Below are 17,654 nucleotides of genomic sequence, written 5' to 3'. Positions count from 1 at the left end.
CCCGCTCTGGCCACGCCCCCACATACAGCGTCACAACCCAGCGGCCTGGGAATCCAAGGCGCCCCTTCTCACTTAAAGGGCCCGAACAGACCAAGAATGGCGCAGGCGGATCTCAGAGCCCCAGAGCCAATAGATCTAAGCGATGAAGAAATAGCAAAACTCACAGACGCACAGTTTAAAACATTGGTGATCAGGATCCTCACAGAACTAGTTGATTATACCGACAAATTAGACAAATATATGAAGGCGAAACTAATTGAAATGAATGGAATTGCACAGGAAACCAATAGCAATGAAAAGGAAACTGGGACTCAAATCAATGGAGTGGACCAGAAGAAAGCAAATAATGGCCAAACAGAAAAGAGTCAAGAAGCAAGAATTCAGAGAAATGAGGAGAGTCTTAGGAACCTCCAGGACATCTTTAAACGCTCCAACATCCGAATTATAGGGGTACCAGAAGGGGGGAAAGGAACAGCCACCAGTGGAAAACTTATTTGAACAAATAATAAAGGAGAATTTCCCCAATCTGGCAAAGCAAATAGACTTCCAGGAAATCTAGGAAGCTCAGAGAGTCCCAAAGAAGTTGGACCCAAGAAGGAACACACCAAGGCACATCATAATTACATTAGCCAAGATTCAAATGAAGGAGAGAATCCTAGAAGCAGCAAGAGCTAAGGGGACAGTCACCTATAAAGGAGTCCCCATCAGACTGTCAGCTGATTTCTCAAAAGAGACCTTACAGGCAAGAAGGGGCTGGGAAGAGGTATTCCAAGTCATGAAATCTAAAGACCTACATCCAAGATTGCTCTATCCAGCAAAACTTTCATTTAGAATGGAAGGACAGATAAAGTGCTTCTCAGATAAGATCAAATTCAAGGAGTTCATCATCACCAAGCCCTTATTATATGAAATGTTAAAGGGACTTATGTAAGAAAAAGAAGTTAAAGAAACATGAACAGTGAAAGGACAACAAACTCACAGTTATTAACAACCACACCTAAAATGAAAGCAAACTAAAAGGACAGCTAGATCAGGAGTGGAAACATAGAAATGAAGATCTCAAGGAGGGTTAGCAACAGGGGAGTGGGAGGAGGAGAAGAGGGGAGAAGGTACAGAAAATAAGTAGCATAGACAGTAGATAGAAAATAGATTGGGGGGGGCAAGAATAGCATGGGAAATATAGAATCTAAAGGACTTGAGACACATGGTCATAAACTAAAGGGGGGGTAATGGTGGGGATGAGGGGTAGGGTGGAGGGGAATAAAGGGGGAATAGAACAACTGTAACAGCATAATCAATAAAAAAAAAAAAGATTAAGTGGCCAAATCTTTTCAGAAAATCAGATTGACCAGCCTATATTGACTTCACCATCTCTTTCTTCAGCCCTCTAGGGCTCAGTATTGCCTCGATGGCATCAAATATGATGAGTAATGAACATTTTCACCTGAGTCAACAAGAATGCTGCCTGTGTCAAGAACCACATGTCTGGGGTATAAGTCTCCCTCTTATTCTTTCCTGATGTGTAGTAATGACTTTGAGGCAGACATCACTGTCAGGGTACAGGAACCCAGGAAGCCTTTTGATTATTTTTATTTTTTTCTGACAATGACCTCAACTACACATGATAACCATACCTAGGGTTCCTCAGATCTGTGTACACTCATCACGCAGTCACAGTCACAGAAACATTTCTGGATGCACATTCCATCTAGGTGGCTGACGTCTCCCCCAGTCCCTGATAGGCCACTGTTTCTGCACTAACTATTGTTGTCCCTGTACCCAGTCTTTCAACAAATGCCCCTAGCACAGAAAATTTTGGATGTCAGGGGACATGACTCTGTAGACCTAAAAATATCCCATCGACAGTGGTGGTATCATCTGTGATATCTGCTGTGGGGAAAAAGAAATCATGCTACTTTCGTAAGTACTTGAGGTTCTCATACCTGTCTTCTCCTCAGGGTCATCTCTAAGACTCCTAAAGTACATGGCATCTACATGAGGGCCAGAAAGCCCTTCAGTCCTTTCTAGAGATCTGTGGACAGCCATGCAAATTTGGTCAAAACAGGAAAGTTACTTTCTGCCATCATAGTCACTCCAGAAGCAGAGAAAGTCTGAGACCCTTAAAAAGGTGTTCACCCCATGTTCTGACCAGTGTGGCTTAGTTGGTTGGTTGTTGTGATGCAAATTGAAAGGTTGCTGCTTCCTTTTTTGGTCAGAGCATAGGTTTGAATTGTGGGTTTGGTCTGGGGTGCTTATAAGGCAACTAATCAATGTTTCTCTCTCCTACTGACATTTTTCTCCCATTATTTCCCCTTCCTTCTTCTCTAAAAAGTAAATTTAAAAAAGTTGTCCTCATGCTTGCAGAGCCCGAATCAGTTTATAAACTAACTTGTACAATAAAAATAACCAAGATTAAAAAGAATTAAAAGATTAAGGCCTCAATTATTGTACAAGCCAAAGCAATGTGCAGCAGGCACTTCCCAAAATCATGATCTGGAAGCTGAAAAACCTCATCATAAGTGTTACATGAGATGAACACATCCCTGAAACAGGGTGTCATTTCTATGCAAACTGAGTGCACAAATCATATTTTCGAGGTCAGCATATGGACCAAGGTCCATGACCAAATTATTCATAATGGGAAATTGACCTGCTAAGGGCTCCAGGCATTTCTATTTCCAACCAGATACATGAAACCAGAGGTCAGCTTCCCTGAGCACATTAGGGTGTTGAGTGATGTAAACTCTGTGGACGTGCACTGTGGTAAAAATGAAAGGACTATAGCCACAGAACGTAGCAGAACGTATGTTACGTAGCTGTAACATAAAACTCGAAAGAGCAAGTCAGAAAACATGGGTAAGTTAGAAAATGCAACATATTTACACACGCTTCTCATATAAACAAAAATTCTGGGGAATCACCACACTGTGCTTATGTAAGTTTCTTTTTAGACAGATGGCTCCTCAGAGCTTCCTCCACGGTTGTTACATTGAACAGAAAAGTGAACATTACCAACACATTTAAGGCTTTTTCCTAGTGTGAACTCTCTGATGATAACGAAGTTTGGAACTAGAGATAAAAGTTTTCCCACATTCACTGCACTCATAAGGTCTTTCACCAGTGTGAACTCGCTGATGATAACGCAATAGGGAACTATAGATAAAAGATTTCCCACATTCACTGCACTCATAAGGCCTTTCTCCTGTGTGAAGTCGCTGATGACAACGAAGTTTGGAACTATAGATAAAAGATTTTCCACATTCACCGCACTTATAAGGCCTTTCACCAGTGTGAAGTCGCTGATGATAACGAAGTTTGGAACTATAAATGAAAAATTTCCCACATTCACTGCACTCATAAGGCCTTTCTCCTGTGTGAACTCTCTGATGATAACGGAGAGTGGAACCAGAGGAAAACGATTTTCCACACTGACTGCACTTAAAAGGCTTTTCTCTTTTGTGAACCATCTCATGAGAACAGAAGGTATCACTACTGGCAAAAGATTTCTCACATTCACTGCACTCAAACGGCCTTCCTCCAGGATGAACTCTCCGATGTTTTGCAAGGCTACTGCTTGTGGTAAAAGACTTTCCACATTCACTGCACTCATAAGGTCTTTCTCCAGTGTGAATTCTCTGATGACAATGAAGACCATTGATCCTGGTAAAAGATTTCCCACATTCACTGCACTCATAAGGCTTTTCTCCAGTGTGAACACTCTGATGACAATGAAGACCATAGTTCCTGGTAAAAGATTTCCCACATTCACTGCACTTATAAGGCTTTTCTCCTGAATGTGTTTTCAGATGATATTGAAAGGTAGATCGCGAGATAAAAGATTTCCCACATTCATTGCATTCATAAGGTCTTTTTCCCGAGTGAACACTATGATGATATCGAAGGGCAGAGCTAGTGGTAAAGGATTTCTGACATTCGCTGCACTCGTAAGGCCTTTTTCCTAGGTGGCCTTGCTCATGATACTTAAGGGTAAAGCTATTAGTAAAAGATTTGCCACATATACTGCATACATAAGGCTTTTCTCCTGTGTGAGTTTTCTGGTGTCGAACAAGTTTCCATCTATTGTTAAAAGATTTCCCACACTCACTGCAGTCATAATGCCTTTCTCCAGTGTGAACTTTCTGATGATAACAAAGGGCAATAAAAGTGATAAAAGACTTTCCACATTCACTACACCCATAAGGCCTTTCTCCAGTGTGAACTCTCTGATGGTAACTGAGAGCAGCAACAGAGGTAAAAGATTTTTCGCAGTCATTACACTTGTAAGGCTTTCCTCCAGTGTGAACTCTCTGATATTGATTATGACTAAAAGATTGTACACATTCACTGCACATGTAATTTGCTTGTCCACTGTGCCGTTTCCATGAATGAATGACAGATTTGAGGCTTAAGGATTTTCCACATTTGCTGCACTCGAACTGCCTTGCTCCAGTATGAATTTTTTGATGCCGTTGGAAGGTTGAGGTTTCACTAAATGATTTTCCACTTTCACCACACACACGGAAACTTTTTCCAGTGTGGCCTCTGCAGTGAGTAACAAATGAGGATTTGTACCTGAATGTTTTTCCACATTCATTGCACACAAAACTCTGCCTCCCAGTATGAACACCCTGGTCCACAAGTGTGTGTTGGGGGCTAAAGGCTTTCTTGCCTTCTTCCAAAGTGTAATGACTTTTTGTGCTTTGTAACGCTGTTTCCCACTGGGTGCCTGTGTTTGGCTCCTGCGCTTTATGAGTGTCCTGTTGCTGCTGATGTCCCGAGCTGGCCAGAAAGTCCTTCGAAACCTTGCCAGAGGTGAAGGGCTTCCCTGACACGTGGATTCCGCAGCTCTTCACAAATGAGGCCCTGTCCACACTACTGAAGGGTTTCTGTCGCATGTGCACATCCTGGTGCTGGTGACACTTTGCACTAAAATAAAATCGTTTTGCACATGCCCCACACCTCAGCAGTGGTGGGCTCTGTTGTGTTCCCTGAAGCTCAACCAAGGTAAAAATGTCTCTCAGCACAGGCCCACAACTCTCACAGGGGTGGCTCTTCTGGGAAGACGAAGCTGCCTTGGCATTCCTTGCCTGTGACACTTGTACACAAATGTTCTCTTCAATGGGTGCCTCCATGTCCTCTGCTCCACAGCAGCAACCTGGACAAAATAAATAAATAAATGCTGCAGAAGTACCTGTTGACTATAGAAAGGAGAGAACCATATCACACATATTCACATGTCACATGTAGGCACAAATACATAAAATCCTTTTCAAAACAAGAATGTTCATTTGAAGAACTGGCTCCTTGCTGTATGGTACTGGACTTGTAAGTCACAAAAGAATGGAAACCAGGCCACTGGAAGGATACGTGGATAGGTCAGGACACACGGAAAAGAGGCAGGGCTTACAATGCATTTCTTCTGCCAACAGCTTCCTGTATATCCCTCTCTGCTGTTGACATTAGGCTGGGTAGAAGCACATATACAAGCCCATTACCGTCCAACTGCAAGATATTAGCTGCTGTACAAGGTCAATACATAGATTTGTGAACAACTCAGAGCACAATACCTGAGCACCAATGTTCAAGGGTACTACAGACAGAGGGGTGAGAGAACAGGTGAAATGTGGAATCAGCGGAGGTGGAAATATCTCTGGGGCTGGAAACCACAATGGAAGTGACCAGTAGTAGAACTGACAAGTAAGCATGTTGTGAAAGCTGGAAAATGAAGAGTAGAAATTGGTGTGACTACTAGTAATGACACTAAAACTCTGAATGAACAAAGTCAGGTTCCTGGTATGATCTGAACGAGGTCCTGACTTCACAATCTCCACAGCTGTCACTCACCAGAACCACACCCCATGGCAGCCCACGTTGCCACAGCTGGAGAGATCCATCCTCTGATATGTGCAGAAAGTCCTAGCAAGAAAGCTACACAGAACATGAAAGACAAAAGGAAAAAGCAGGAACACTGAATGGCCAGCACTTTCCCAAAACAATGCCACACATAACAGACCCAGAAAAGAGATGTAGGTGAGTCATGTAAGCATGATAGTAAAGCAACAACAAAAACCAACTGCTTTTGTTACCTACAACAAAACATTAAGACAGCTATCCACAAACAAAACTGGTTCTTGAAGGGCTCAACAGTACAATTAAGATACTACTGGAGCACAGTGGAGCAAAAAATATAACTACACAAATAAAAAAGTAATATGGTTTTGGCCGGCAGCTCAGATGGTTAGAATATCATCCCGATGCACCAAGGTTAGGGGTTTGCTTATTGGTCAGGGTACATATAAGAAACAACCAATGAATACATAAGTAAGTGGAACAATAAACTGATCTCTCTCTCTCTCCTTCTTACTCTCATTCTCTGTCTCTAAACTAATCATTAAATTAAAAAATTAGGTGAAGGTATATATTTCAATATCAAAAAGGCCATATATGATAACCCACAGCTACCAGAACATATAACAGTGACAAGTTAAATTCTCTTCTGTAAGATCAGGAACAAGTGAAGGATGTGCACCGTCATCATGGCTTGTCAAAATAGTAGTGAAAGTTTTAGCCTGAACAGTAAGGCACAAAAAAGAATAAAAAAGATCCTAATTAAATAGTAAAACTTTATGTGTTTGTAGATGATATGATCTTATATAAACAAAATCTGCTCAAAAATCTGACAGAATGAATACACAAGCCCAGCAAATTTGCAGAACTCATAATCCACATACAAAAATCAGTTGATCTATGCACTAACAAAATATCTCAATAAAAAACTAAAAAATCAGACTTCCGCCAAGATGGAGGCGTAGGTGGACACACTGTGCCTTCTCGCACAACCAAGTTTAAAAACAACAAGGTTTTAGCAACAAAAACGCAGCCAAACCACACAAAATTGAACTATATGGAAGTCTGACAACAACGAACCCTTCAGCCAAACTGGTAAGAGGGGTAGAGCCAGCAGCAGAGCAGGGTTGGGCAGGAAAGATTCACCGGACTGACCCAGGCGCACCACCCAGGTGCGCCAGCAGCCGTGGGCAAATCCCAGGTGTGGAGAAGCGGGCGGACCCACTGAGGGCAGACTGCAGTCACACATTCGAGCGCAGATAAACTGGTGAAGAAGCGAGCAGTGAGATGGACCATGCAGGCCCCAGTGGCGGGAAGCAGCAGAGGAGAGAGCTACTGTCCCTCTCTGACCCTGCCCCCACATACAGCATCACAAACCAGCTACCTGGTTGGCCCCACCCTGGTGAACACCTAAGGCTCCACTCCTCATATGTAATGGGACAAAAAGACCAAAACATGGCTCAAGAAGAACTCAAAGCTCCAGAGCCAATAACTCTAAGTGACCAAGAAATAGCCAAACTTTCAGATGTACAGTTCAAAACACTGGTGATCAGGATGCTCACAGAACTGGTTGATTTTAGTCAAAAATTAGAGGAACAAATGAAGGCTAAACTAAGTGAAATGAGAGGAAATGCACAGGGAGCCAATAGTGATGGAAAGAAAACTGGGACTCAAGGGAGTGGACCAGAAGGAGAAAAACATGACCAAGCAGAAAAATATGAACAAAATTCAAAAAAATGAGGAGAGTCTTAGGAACTTCCAGGACATCTTTAGACGTTCCGACATCCAAATTATAGGGGTACCAGAAGGAGAAGAGGAACAGTCATGGTTGGAAAACTTATTTGAACAAATAATAAAGGAGAATTTCCCCAGTCTGGCAGTCGGGCAAAGGCAAGAGACTTCCAGGTAATCCAGGAAGCTCAGAGAGTCCCAAAGAAGTTGGACCCAAGAAGAAATACACCAAGGTACATCATAATTACATTAGCCAAGATTAAAATGAAGGAGAGAATCCTAGAAGCAGCAAGAGATAAGGGGACAGTCACCTACAAAGGAGTCCCCATCAGACTGTCAGCTGATTTCTCAAAAGAGACCTTACAGGCAAGAAGGGGCTGGAAAGAAGTATTCCAAGTCATGAAAACCAAAGACGTACATCTGAGATTGCTCTATCCAACAAAACTTTCATTTAGAATGGAAGGGCAGATAAAGTGCTTCTCAGGTAAGATCAAGTTCAAGGAGTTCATCATCACCAAGCCCTTATTATATGAAATGTTAAAGGGACTTATCTAAGAAAAAGAAGTTAAAGAAACATGAACAGTGGAAGGACAGCAAACTCACAGTTACTAACAACCACACCTAAAACAAAAGCAAACTAAGAGGACAGCTAGATCAGGAGCAGAACCATAGAAATGAAGATCTCATGGAGGGTTAAAAAATAATAAATAGATTGAATCTGGACTTCCACCAAGATGGAGGCATAGGTGGATATTCGTGCCTTCTCACACAACCGAGTTTAGAGACAACTAAATATTAGCAACAGAAAACACAACCAGAACACAGAAAATTGAACTTTTCGGAAGTCTGTTAACAACAAATTCTTCAGTCTGACTGGTAAGGGGCGAAACAAGCAGCTGGTGGAGCGGGGTTGCACAGGAGGGCTCGGTCAGAGGGACTCAGGCGTGCGGAATCCAGGCGCAGGGTTGGACCTAGTGAGTGACCGAGCGAGCGACCAAGCAAGTGACCGCGGGGAGGCAACGAGGACAGCAGGGCTGCGGGTTGACTGTGGTCGCGCATTTGTGCACGGATAGACAAGCGAGGGAGTGGGTGATTGGACCCGGGAGCGCGGGTCCCCGTGGCAAGCGGCAGGGAGGGTGCCACCATTTCCCTGCTCTGACCCCACCTCCACATACAGCGTCATAACCCAGCGACTCTGAGTGGCCCGGCCCTGGTGAACCACCTAAGGCTCCTCTCCTACCCAGCGGTGCAAAACAGCAGAGGGTGCCGCCATTTCCCCGCTCTGACCACGCCCCCACATACAGCATCACAACCCAGCGACCTGGGAGTCCAAGGCTCCGCTCCTCACACTTAAAGGGCACGAACAGACCAAAAATGGCTCAAGACGAGCTCAAAGCCCCGGAACCTATAAATCTAAGTGATGAAGAAATAGCAAAACTCTCAGACGCACAGTTTAAAACACTGGTCATCAGGATCCTCACAGAACTGGTTGATTATAGCCACAAATTAGACAAATATATGAAGGCGAAACTAATTGAAATGAATGGAATTACATAGGAAACCAATAGCGATGAAAAGGAAACTGGGACTCAAATCAATGGAGTGGACCAGAAGAAAGCAAATAATGGCCAAAGAGAAAAGAGTCAAGAAGCAAGAATTCAAAGAAATGAGGAGAGTCTTAGGAATCTCCAGGACATCTTTAAACGCTCCAACATCCTAATTATAGGGGTACCAGAAGGGGGAAAGGAACAGCCACCAGTGGAAAACTTATTTGAACAAATAATAAAGGAGAATTTCCCCAATCTGGCAAAGGAAATAGACTTCCAGGAAATCCAGGAAGCTCAGAGAGTCCCAAAGAAGTTGGACCCAAGAAGAAACACACCAAAGCACATCATAATTACATTAGCCAAAATTAAAATGAAGGAGAGAATCCTAGAAGCAGCAAGAGCTAAGGGGACAGTCACCTATAAAGGAGTTCCCATCAGACTGTCAGCTGATTTCTCAAAAGAGACCTTACAGGCAAGAAGGGGCTGGAAAGAGGTATTCCAAGTCATGAAATCCAAAGACCTACAACCAAGATTGCTCTATCCAGCAAAACTTTCATTTAGAATGGAAGGACAGATAAAGTGCTTCTCAGATAAGATCAAATTCAAGGAGTTCATCATCACCAAGCCCTTATTATATGAAATGTTAAAGGGACTTATCTAAGAAAAAGAAGTTAAAGAAACATGAACAGTGGAAGGACAACAAACTCACAGTTATTAACAACCACACCTAAAACAAAAGCAAACTAAAAGGACAGCTAGATCAGGAGTGGAAACATAGAAATGAAGATCTCAAGGAGGGTTAGCAACAGGGGAGTGGGAGGAGGAGAAGGGGGGAGAAGGTACAGAAAATAAGTAGCATAGACAGTTGATAGAAAATAGATGGGGGGGCAAGAATAGCATGGGAAATATAGAATCTAAAGAACTTGAGACACATGGTGATAAACTAAAGGGGGGTAATGGGGATGGGGAGGTAGGGTGGAGGGGAATGAAGGGGGGGAATAGAACAACTGTAACAGCATAATCAATAAAAAAATTTAAAAAAAAATAAATAATAAGGTAACTTTATATGGTGATCGATGTTTTATTAACTTCACTGCAATAATTATTCCACCATACACACACACACCTATACACACACACATATATACACACATATATATACATACATACACACACAAATCAGGACATTGTATACTTTAATATATACAAGTTTATATCTCAACAAGACAGAAAAAAAGAAAAACAGCTTTAAACACTACACACTGTTCAGTAGAGTAACGACCAGGACAACAACTGCAACTCCTGGCACTGGTAGGCAGGAGGAAATGACAGCAAAGGAAAGAATCACCCGTGACTGTTACGGCTCAGTGGTTTGGGTATTGTCCAGCAAAGCGAAAGCCTGCAGGTTTTATTGCTGGTCAGGACACATGCCTGGGTTGTGAGTTTGGTCCTGGGTTGGGGCATGTTGAAGAGGAAAGAGATCAATACTTCTCTCTCACACTGATGTTTCTCTTCCTCTAGTTCTCCTTCCCTTTCCATGTCTCTAAAACATAAATAAATAAAAATCCCTATTTTTTAAAAAGGGAACCAAACCCTGAGATACAGAAGTGATGTGGATCTTGACACATTAACCCAGACACTGAGAGGGCAGGCATGGTGAATCCATTAATGCAATAGTACTGACCTTGAATCCTTCCCTAAAAGGGTTCAGGACTGGGACTGCAGGGAGGGAAGAGGGCAGTGCAAACACACCAGCCCTAGCAATACAGCAACTGCCCAGAAAACAGTGCCTATGGTCTGTACCCGAATACTAAGTGGGGTGGGGGTGGTGAGGCCGTGGGTCTTACCCAGAGAGGATATAAGTGTGAAGTTCTCCAGCATCACATGGAGGTACAGGTGTCTTTGAGCCTCATCAAGCAGCCTCCATTCCTCCCAGGAGAAGTGCATGGCAATGTCCTCAAAGGTCACACTGGCCTGTTATCATGCAGAGAGGGGGAAAAAAAAAAACATGAACATTCTGTGTGTGAGAGCCCACAGCCCACCGCCCCACACATCTATCCCACACCCACCCTCCTCCAAAGCTGCACACCTCAGAGGAATTCCCCTGATGCCTGTCCTACCCTCAGGTCCCTTTTTATTCATTATGTTCGGCCCTCAGCCTCATCAGGCAGGAAGGCACAGAGATGTAATCCAGTCCTGGTCCTGGCTTGCAGGGTCCCATCCACCCTGTCATTAATTCCCTTTGGGGGTCTCTAGATTGTGACAAGGCACCGACAAATGGGGGCTGAGGCTGTACCCTTCAGTGCCCAACACTAGGGCTCTGGGACAATAACTCACTTTTTCCCAATAAGCACATCATTCTGTAGATCGTCCCTCTGACACCTTCAGTCCCCCCTGAGCTCCCACAGGTACGCATTGGTGGAGATGCTGCTTTGAAGGTCTCCTCTATACATCTGGCCCTGGTTTCAGTATTTGCCTCCCAGAAACACATGTGAACTTCAGATGCCCATGACCCCCTTCCACTGGGTGCTGTACTCAGCAGCCACATCAGGCTCTCTCCACACAACCTTCCCTAAAAATCCCAGTCCTGATGGTCTCCATGCCAGGCCCAGTGACACTCAAAACTGACCACATTTGCCCCTGACCTTAGCCACCAGCAAGACTGAGACACCCCCTCACTCTCGCAAGCACAGCACATACGCGGGGAGTATCCAGCTCTAGCGAACAAGCAGCAGCTTTGCCCTCAGTGTCAAGTCATCTCAGTTACTTCTCTGTCCCCAGAACCATCACGTCCACTCGTCCCATCGAAGCCTTCCTCACCTGCCACACTGTTACGGTGACCACCACCCTCCTTGTATTTCTGTGCGAAGGGCTCTCATCAGGGGCAGAGCAAGGGGAAAAAAAAAACCCTTATTCTGGAGCCTGTTCTTTCGGACCAATTAGCATTGCCAGGAGGACCTACATTCATTCCACCACCGACACGCGTGAGCTGCTGAGCGTGCTGAACGCGCAGCCCAGGCTGCAGGGCTCGGGGAGGTGAGGGGGTAGGGCCCGGAACGCGCACTCACAGCAGCCAGGCGCCTTCCCGGAGCCGCCGCCATAGCACTCGGTGGGCAAGCCCAGCGGGAACAGCGGGAGAGAGCGTCCTAGCACAGACGTCCTTGCAGGGGCCCGGGCGCAGGTCACACGGTGGCGGTGTTTCTGAGCGTCATTCCGCGGCTGTGCGGAGAGGACCACGTCTCTTTCACGCTTTCTCCGTTTTGTCACCTCCGGACCGACCGACACAGCCACCTGAAGGTAAAATACACTCACAGGAATGGCAGCAAGAATTGTTGCCTGGACAAAGATGCCAGAAGTCCCACCCTACGTCGATGGATCTCAGGAAAATGCTTTCTTGTTGATCTGCCATTGGCTCAACTCAACACAGAGTTTTATGGGTAATGTAGTTCGCATAGTTCTAAGGGTAGGGATTCTTCACCCTAAATCACTGGAATGTTTGCCACTGGAAGGATGCTGTGAAGCGTTGCTGCTACATCGACGGAAGGTCTTTCCTTGTTGCTAATTAGGGAAAAAACACAACTTTGAGGCTATCTACCCAAAGACAGGTTCAGGGCTCAGGCCCCCACCATTTGGATACCAGTTGCAAGTCCAGTTGTTACCTGTGCTTCAGAACAACATGCTATTTATTATTTTTCGTAATCCTCTCCCAAGGATATGTTTATTATATTTTTTAAATTTTTTAAGTAGGAAGGGAGAGAAAGAGAAACATTCATCGATTCTGTCCAGTATGTACCTTGACCGGGGATAGAAACTGCAGTGAAGGGAAGTATGTTGGCCAAAAACCAAACCCACAACCTTTTGTGTGTGGGATCATGCTCCTACTATTTGAGCCACCTGGCTAGGACACAGCAGGCTTTTAAAATTATTATTATACTTTATTGGTTGTGCTATAACTGTAGTCCCAATTTTCCCCCTTTGCCCTCCTCCACGCAGCACCAGCCCTCACTCTGGCAGTCCCCCCACTCCACCTTAGTTCATGTCCATAGGTCATACATATAAGTTCTTTGGCAACTCCATTTCCTATACTGTTCTTAACATCCTCCTACCTATTCCGTAGCTACCAATTTGTATTTCTTAATCTCTTTCCCTTTTCGCCAAAACCCCTGCCCCCAGCAACCCTCCAAAATGCTCCCCATATCCATGATTCTGTCTCTGTTCCTGTTTGCTTAGTTTTGTTTTAGATTCAATTATTCTTTTAAAAATATATTTTATTCATTATGCCATTAGAGTTGTTCCATTCCCCCTCTTCATTCCCCTCCACCCTGCACACCCCCTCCCCCACCATACCCCCCCTTTGGTTTATGTTTATGTTCATGTGTCACAAGTTCTTTAGATTCTCTATTTCCCATACTATTCTTGCCCTCCCCCTGTCTATTTTCTACCTACCGTCTATGCTACTTATTCTTTGTACCTTCTACCCCCTTTTTCTCCTCCCACTCCCCTGTTGCTAACCCTCCATGTGATCTCCATTTCTATGGTTCTGCTCATGATCTAGCTGTGCTCCTAGATTGCTTTTGTTTTAGGTGTAGTTGTTAATAACTGTGAGTTTGCTGTCCTTTCACTGTTATTATTTATTCTTTTTCTTAGATAAGTCCCTTTAACATTTCATATAATAATGACTTGGTGATGATGAACTCCTTGAACTTGACCTTATCTGAGAAGCACTTTATCTGTCCTTCCATTCTAAATGAAAGGTTGGCTGGATAGATCAATCTTGGTTGTAAGTCTTTGGATTTCATGACTTGGAATACTTCTTTCCAGCCCCTTCTTGCCTGTAAGGTCTCTTTTGAGAAATCCGCTGACAGTCTGATGGGAACTCCTTTGTAGGTGACTGTCCCCTTAGCTCTTGCTGCTTCTAGGATTCTCTCCTTCATTTTAATCTTGGCTAATGTAATTATGATGTGCTTTGGTGTGTTCCTTCTTGGGTCCAACTTCTTTGGGAGTCTCTGAGCTTCCTGGATTACCTGGAAGTCTATTTCCTTTGCCAGATTGGGGAAATTCTCCTTTATTATTTGTTAAAATAAGGTTTCTACTTCTTTTTCTTCTTCTTCCCCTTCTGGTACTTCTATAATTCGGACGTTGGAGTGTTTAAAGATGTCCTGGAGGTTCCTAAGCCTCTCCTCATTTTTTTGAATTCTTCATTCTTTTCTGTTTGGCCATTATTTGCTTTCTTCTGGTCCACTCCATTGATTTGAGTCCCAGTTTCCTTCCCATCACTATTGATTTCCTGTGCATTTCCCTTCATTTCACTTAGTTTATCCTTCATTTGTTCCTCTAATTTGTGACTAAAATCAACCAGTTCTGTGAGCATCCTGATCACCAGTGTTTTGAACTATATGCATCTGATAGGTTGGCTATTTCTTGGTCGCTTAAAAGTACTGGCTCTGGGCCTTTGAGCTTTTTTTCTGCTTGAGCATAATGTTTTGGTCAGGTCGTGCCTATTACGTATGAGGGGCGGAGCCTTAGGTGTTCACCCGGGTGGGGCCACCCAAGTCGCTGGGTTGTGACGCTGTATGTGGGGGCGGGGTCAGAGAGGGGCAATGGCATTTGTTCCACTCTCCCTTGGATTTCAGTCCCCTCTGCTGCTTCCCACAAGCAAACCGGGGGGCCCCCCTGGTGCTGGCTTCCAGGTGTGTGGGCCTGTGCACCCTCCAGGCCCCTGTGGGTCTCTCCAACAAACTCTCTGTGAGCCTGGGAGCTTCTCCTGGCACCTTGACCCCAAAAGTTTTTCCAATTGGTGCTTTCAGGCTTTAACTCCTGGCACTGGGGCCCTAGCCTGTGCGGTCTGTGCCACTGCCTGCTTCTTCACCTGGTTTATCTGCGCGCAAATGTGTGACCTCGGTCAGCCTGCTTGCTGCCTTGAGCCCTCACTGGGTCTGCCTGCTGGCACCCCACACCTGGGATCCGCCAACTGCCACCTGCGCTCCTGGGTCGGTCAGGCTGGTCAGGCCGGTTTTGCCTGTCGGACTCAGCTCCACCAGCCGCTGACTCCGCCCCTCTTACCGGTCTGGCTGAATGGTTTATTGTTGTCAGATTTCTGTACAGTTCAGTTTTTCTGTGTTTTGGTTGCATTTTTGTTACTAAAACTTTGTTGTCTTTAAACTTGGCTGTGTCAGGAGGCACAATGTTTCCACCTACGCCTCCATCTTGGCCGGAAGTCCTAGATTCAATTATTGATAGTTATGTATACATTACCATTTTAAAAAAAATTATTTAGTTATTTTTCAAGTACAGTTTTTTGTCTATTTTTCCCATCCCAGCCTCCCCCGCCCCTTGCTCCCCACCTCCCTCCCATTTTACATTACCATTTTAATGTTCATAATTTTGACCTTTTTTTCCTAAATAAATCCCTTTAACATTTCATATGGGGGGTTCTGGGTGGAGGGGGGACAGAGGAGGAACACTAGGACAACTGTATTAGCATAATCAATAAAATATAATTTAAAAAATTCATATAATAGCTTGGTCATGAACTCCTTTAGCTTTACCTTGTTTGTGAAGCATTTTATCTGCCTTTTGACTCTAAATAATAGCTTTGCTGGATAAAGTATGGGTAGTAGTTAGTAGGTCCTTGCTTTTCATTATTTTAAATACTTTTTGCCAGCCCTGTCTGGTGTGGCTCAGTGGATTAAGCATCAACCTGTGAACCAAGGGTCACTGGTTCAATTCCCAGTCAGGGCACATACCTGGGTTGTGGGCCAGTTCCCCAGTAGTAGGCACATGATGTTTGTCTCCTCTCTTTCTCCCTGCCTTCCCCTCTCTAAAAATAAATAAATAAACTCTTTTAAAAAATACTTTGTGCCAGTCCTTTCTAGTCTGCAGTTTCTTTTGAGAAGTCAGGGAACAGTCTTATGGGAGCTCCCCTGTAGGTAAGATTCTCTTGGCGCTTTTGAGATTGTCTCTTTATCTTTAATCTTTGGCAATTTAATTATGATTTGTCTTGGTGTGGTCCTCTTTTGTCTGTCTTGTTTGGGACTCTGTGCTTCCTGGACTTCTATGTCTATTTTCTTTACCAAATTAGGAAGTTTTCTTTTATTTGTTTTTTTAAATAATTTCCAATTTCTTGCCTTTCTCTTCCTCTGGTACCCTTATGATGTGAATGTTGGTATGCTGGAAGATGTCCTAGAGGCCCCTTACACTCTGCTCATTTTTGGGGATTCTTTTTTCTACTTGCTGTTCTCCTTGGGTGTCTTTTGCTTTCTTATGATCTGAATCACTGATTTGATTCTCAGCTTCATGCACTCCACTCTTGATTCCCTGTAAATTGTTCTTTATTTCAATCCTCATTTTTTATTGGATCATTTAAAGCTGTTGAAGTACTACCCACTGTGTTTCTTGAGATCCTTATAACCAGTGCTCTAAACTCTGCATCTGATAGCTGGCTTATCTCCATTCCGTTTAATTCTTTTCTAAACTTTTGTTCTGTTCTTTCACTTGGGCCATATTTCTTTGCTTCCTCATTTTGGCAGCCTCCCAGTGTTAGTCTAGGTATTAAGTTGTGGGGGGGGGGGGGGGGGCAGGGGGGCGGCTCCACCCACAGAGCTCCCCCTGGCTGCCATGGATGAGAATAAATCTACCAAGAAATGATCTGCTTGGGGAGGAAAGGCTCTCCAGTCTCTCTGAGGCATTTCACCTCTGTCTCAGTGGGCTTTTACTGAGTTTAGCTTGCATAGGGATGCATATTAAAGAAAGCAGGTATGGTTTACAGATAACATTTCTGGGATCACAGAGGGCCTTTTGAATTAGGGTCTGGTAGACAGGGTGATGCCAAACAAACTTACTTTGTGCTCAGATACTTAACATTTAAAATGAGGACATTCTTAGCAAAGCGGTTTTCACAGAACTTTATGCATTCTTTCTTAGACTTGATTGCTCCCCTCCAGGAACCGCCAGTTCCAGCACAGGGCTGCATCTCCCTTTGGCATTGTTTCAGGCCTGAATCAGGTGGGGGAAGCCAGGCAGCCAAGAGATTAGGAGACTTCTACAGATAGAATGAGAACTCAGGCTATGATAAAGCCGAGAGGTGAGGGTTTTTTGTCCTTTATCCACAATCTCTTAAGTCCTTCCCTGATGGCTCCTTTGTGAATGCCTATCTTAGGTTGTTCCTTTCTTGAGGAATCTTATCCGTCATTGACTATCCAGCCATCCTCCAGGGGCCAAGCAGGATGAAGTAAAGGGGGCAGAAGCTGCGCCCCTGCCAGGAGGAAAGGTTTTGTCTCTTTGGTGGCTTGTGGTCCCAAGTTCCCCTAGCCATAGGGACTTTTTGCCTGTTGGTGGGGTTACAGCTTCCAAAACCAGGCAGGACGTTTCCCAGCATTAAGTAGAACTGCTTTGACTCCATGTCTTGGTAGCATGGCCTATTACAGCAGGTATCATGTAGGATCCACTGGCTCAGCCTCCACCTTTAGCCAAGCTGAGTACTCAAGGTACACCCTTTGTGTGGGCTAAATACTCCCTCTTCTTGTAGCT

General features: G+C 44.3%; 2 protein-coding genes across 4 annotated transcripts in view; both read right to left on the bottom strand.

Moving 5' to 3' along the window:
* The window catches only part of LOC119053175 (zinc finger protein 256-like), a 74,696-nt gene that overhangs the window by 43,920 nt on the left and 13,122 nt on the right, over positions 1 to 17,654 (bottom strand). The window contains exon 1 of one of the 3 annotated variants that reach the window (XM_037150667.2): positions 10,973 to 11,051. The exons of the other annotated variants lie outside the window; for them this stretch is intronic. The gene's annotated coding sequence lies outside the window, so the exon portion shown is untranslated. Of the gene's footprint in view, positions 1 to 10,972; positions 11,052 to 17,654 lie in introns of those variants that run through there. 3 annotated transcript variants of the gene reach the window in all.
* LOC119053178 (zinc finger protein 345-like) lies at positions 639 to 12,471 on the bottom strand. Its single transcript, XM_037150671.2, has 3 exons — positions 12,194 to 12,471; positions 10,973 to 11,099; positions 639 to 5,155 (listed from the first exon to the last, which is right to left on the bottom strand). Exons 1-3 carry the CDS (start codon positions 12,224 to 12,226, stop codon positions 3,021 to 3,023), a joined length of 2,295 nt encoding a protein of 764 aa, XP_037006566.2. The 5' UTR covers positions 12,227 to 12,471; the 3' UTR covers positions 639 to 3,020.

Source organism: Artibeus jamaicensis, unplaced genomic scaffold, assembly GCF_021234435.1.
Source record: "Artibeus jamaicensis isolate MK-2021 breed Jamaican fruit bat unplaced genomic scaffold, CSHL_Jam_final contig_723, whole genome shotgun sequence".
Taxonomy (NCBI): Eukaryota; Metazoa; Chordata; class Mammalia; order Chiroptera; family Phyllostomidae; genus Artibeus; species Artibeus jamaicensis.
This window is presented reverse-complemented; position numbering and strand designations above follow the sequence as displayed.

Excerpts from the sequence above, each read along its gene's own strand:
- LOC119053178 (XM_037150671.2), bottom strand. The coding sequence starts at position 12,226 with ATGGCGGCGGCTCCGGGAAGGCGCCTGGCTGCT. Across the intron at positions 11,100-12,193 it reads CGGGAAGGCGCCTGGCTGCT|GCCAGTGTGACCTTTGAGGA; the intron begins GTGAGTGCGCGT and ends GCATGATAACAG. Across the intron at positions 5,156-10,972 it reads CACACTTATATCCTCTCTGG|GTTGCTGCTGTGGAGCAGAG; the intron begins GTAAGACCCACG and ends TATTTTGTCCAG.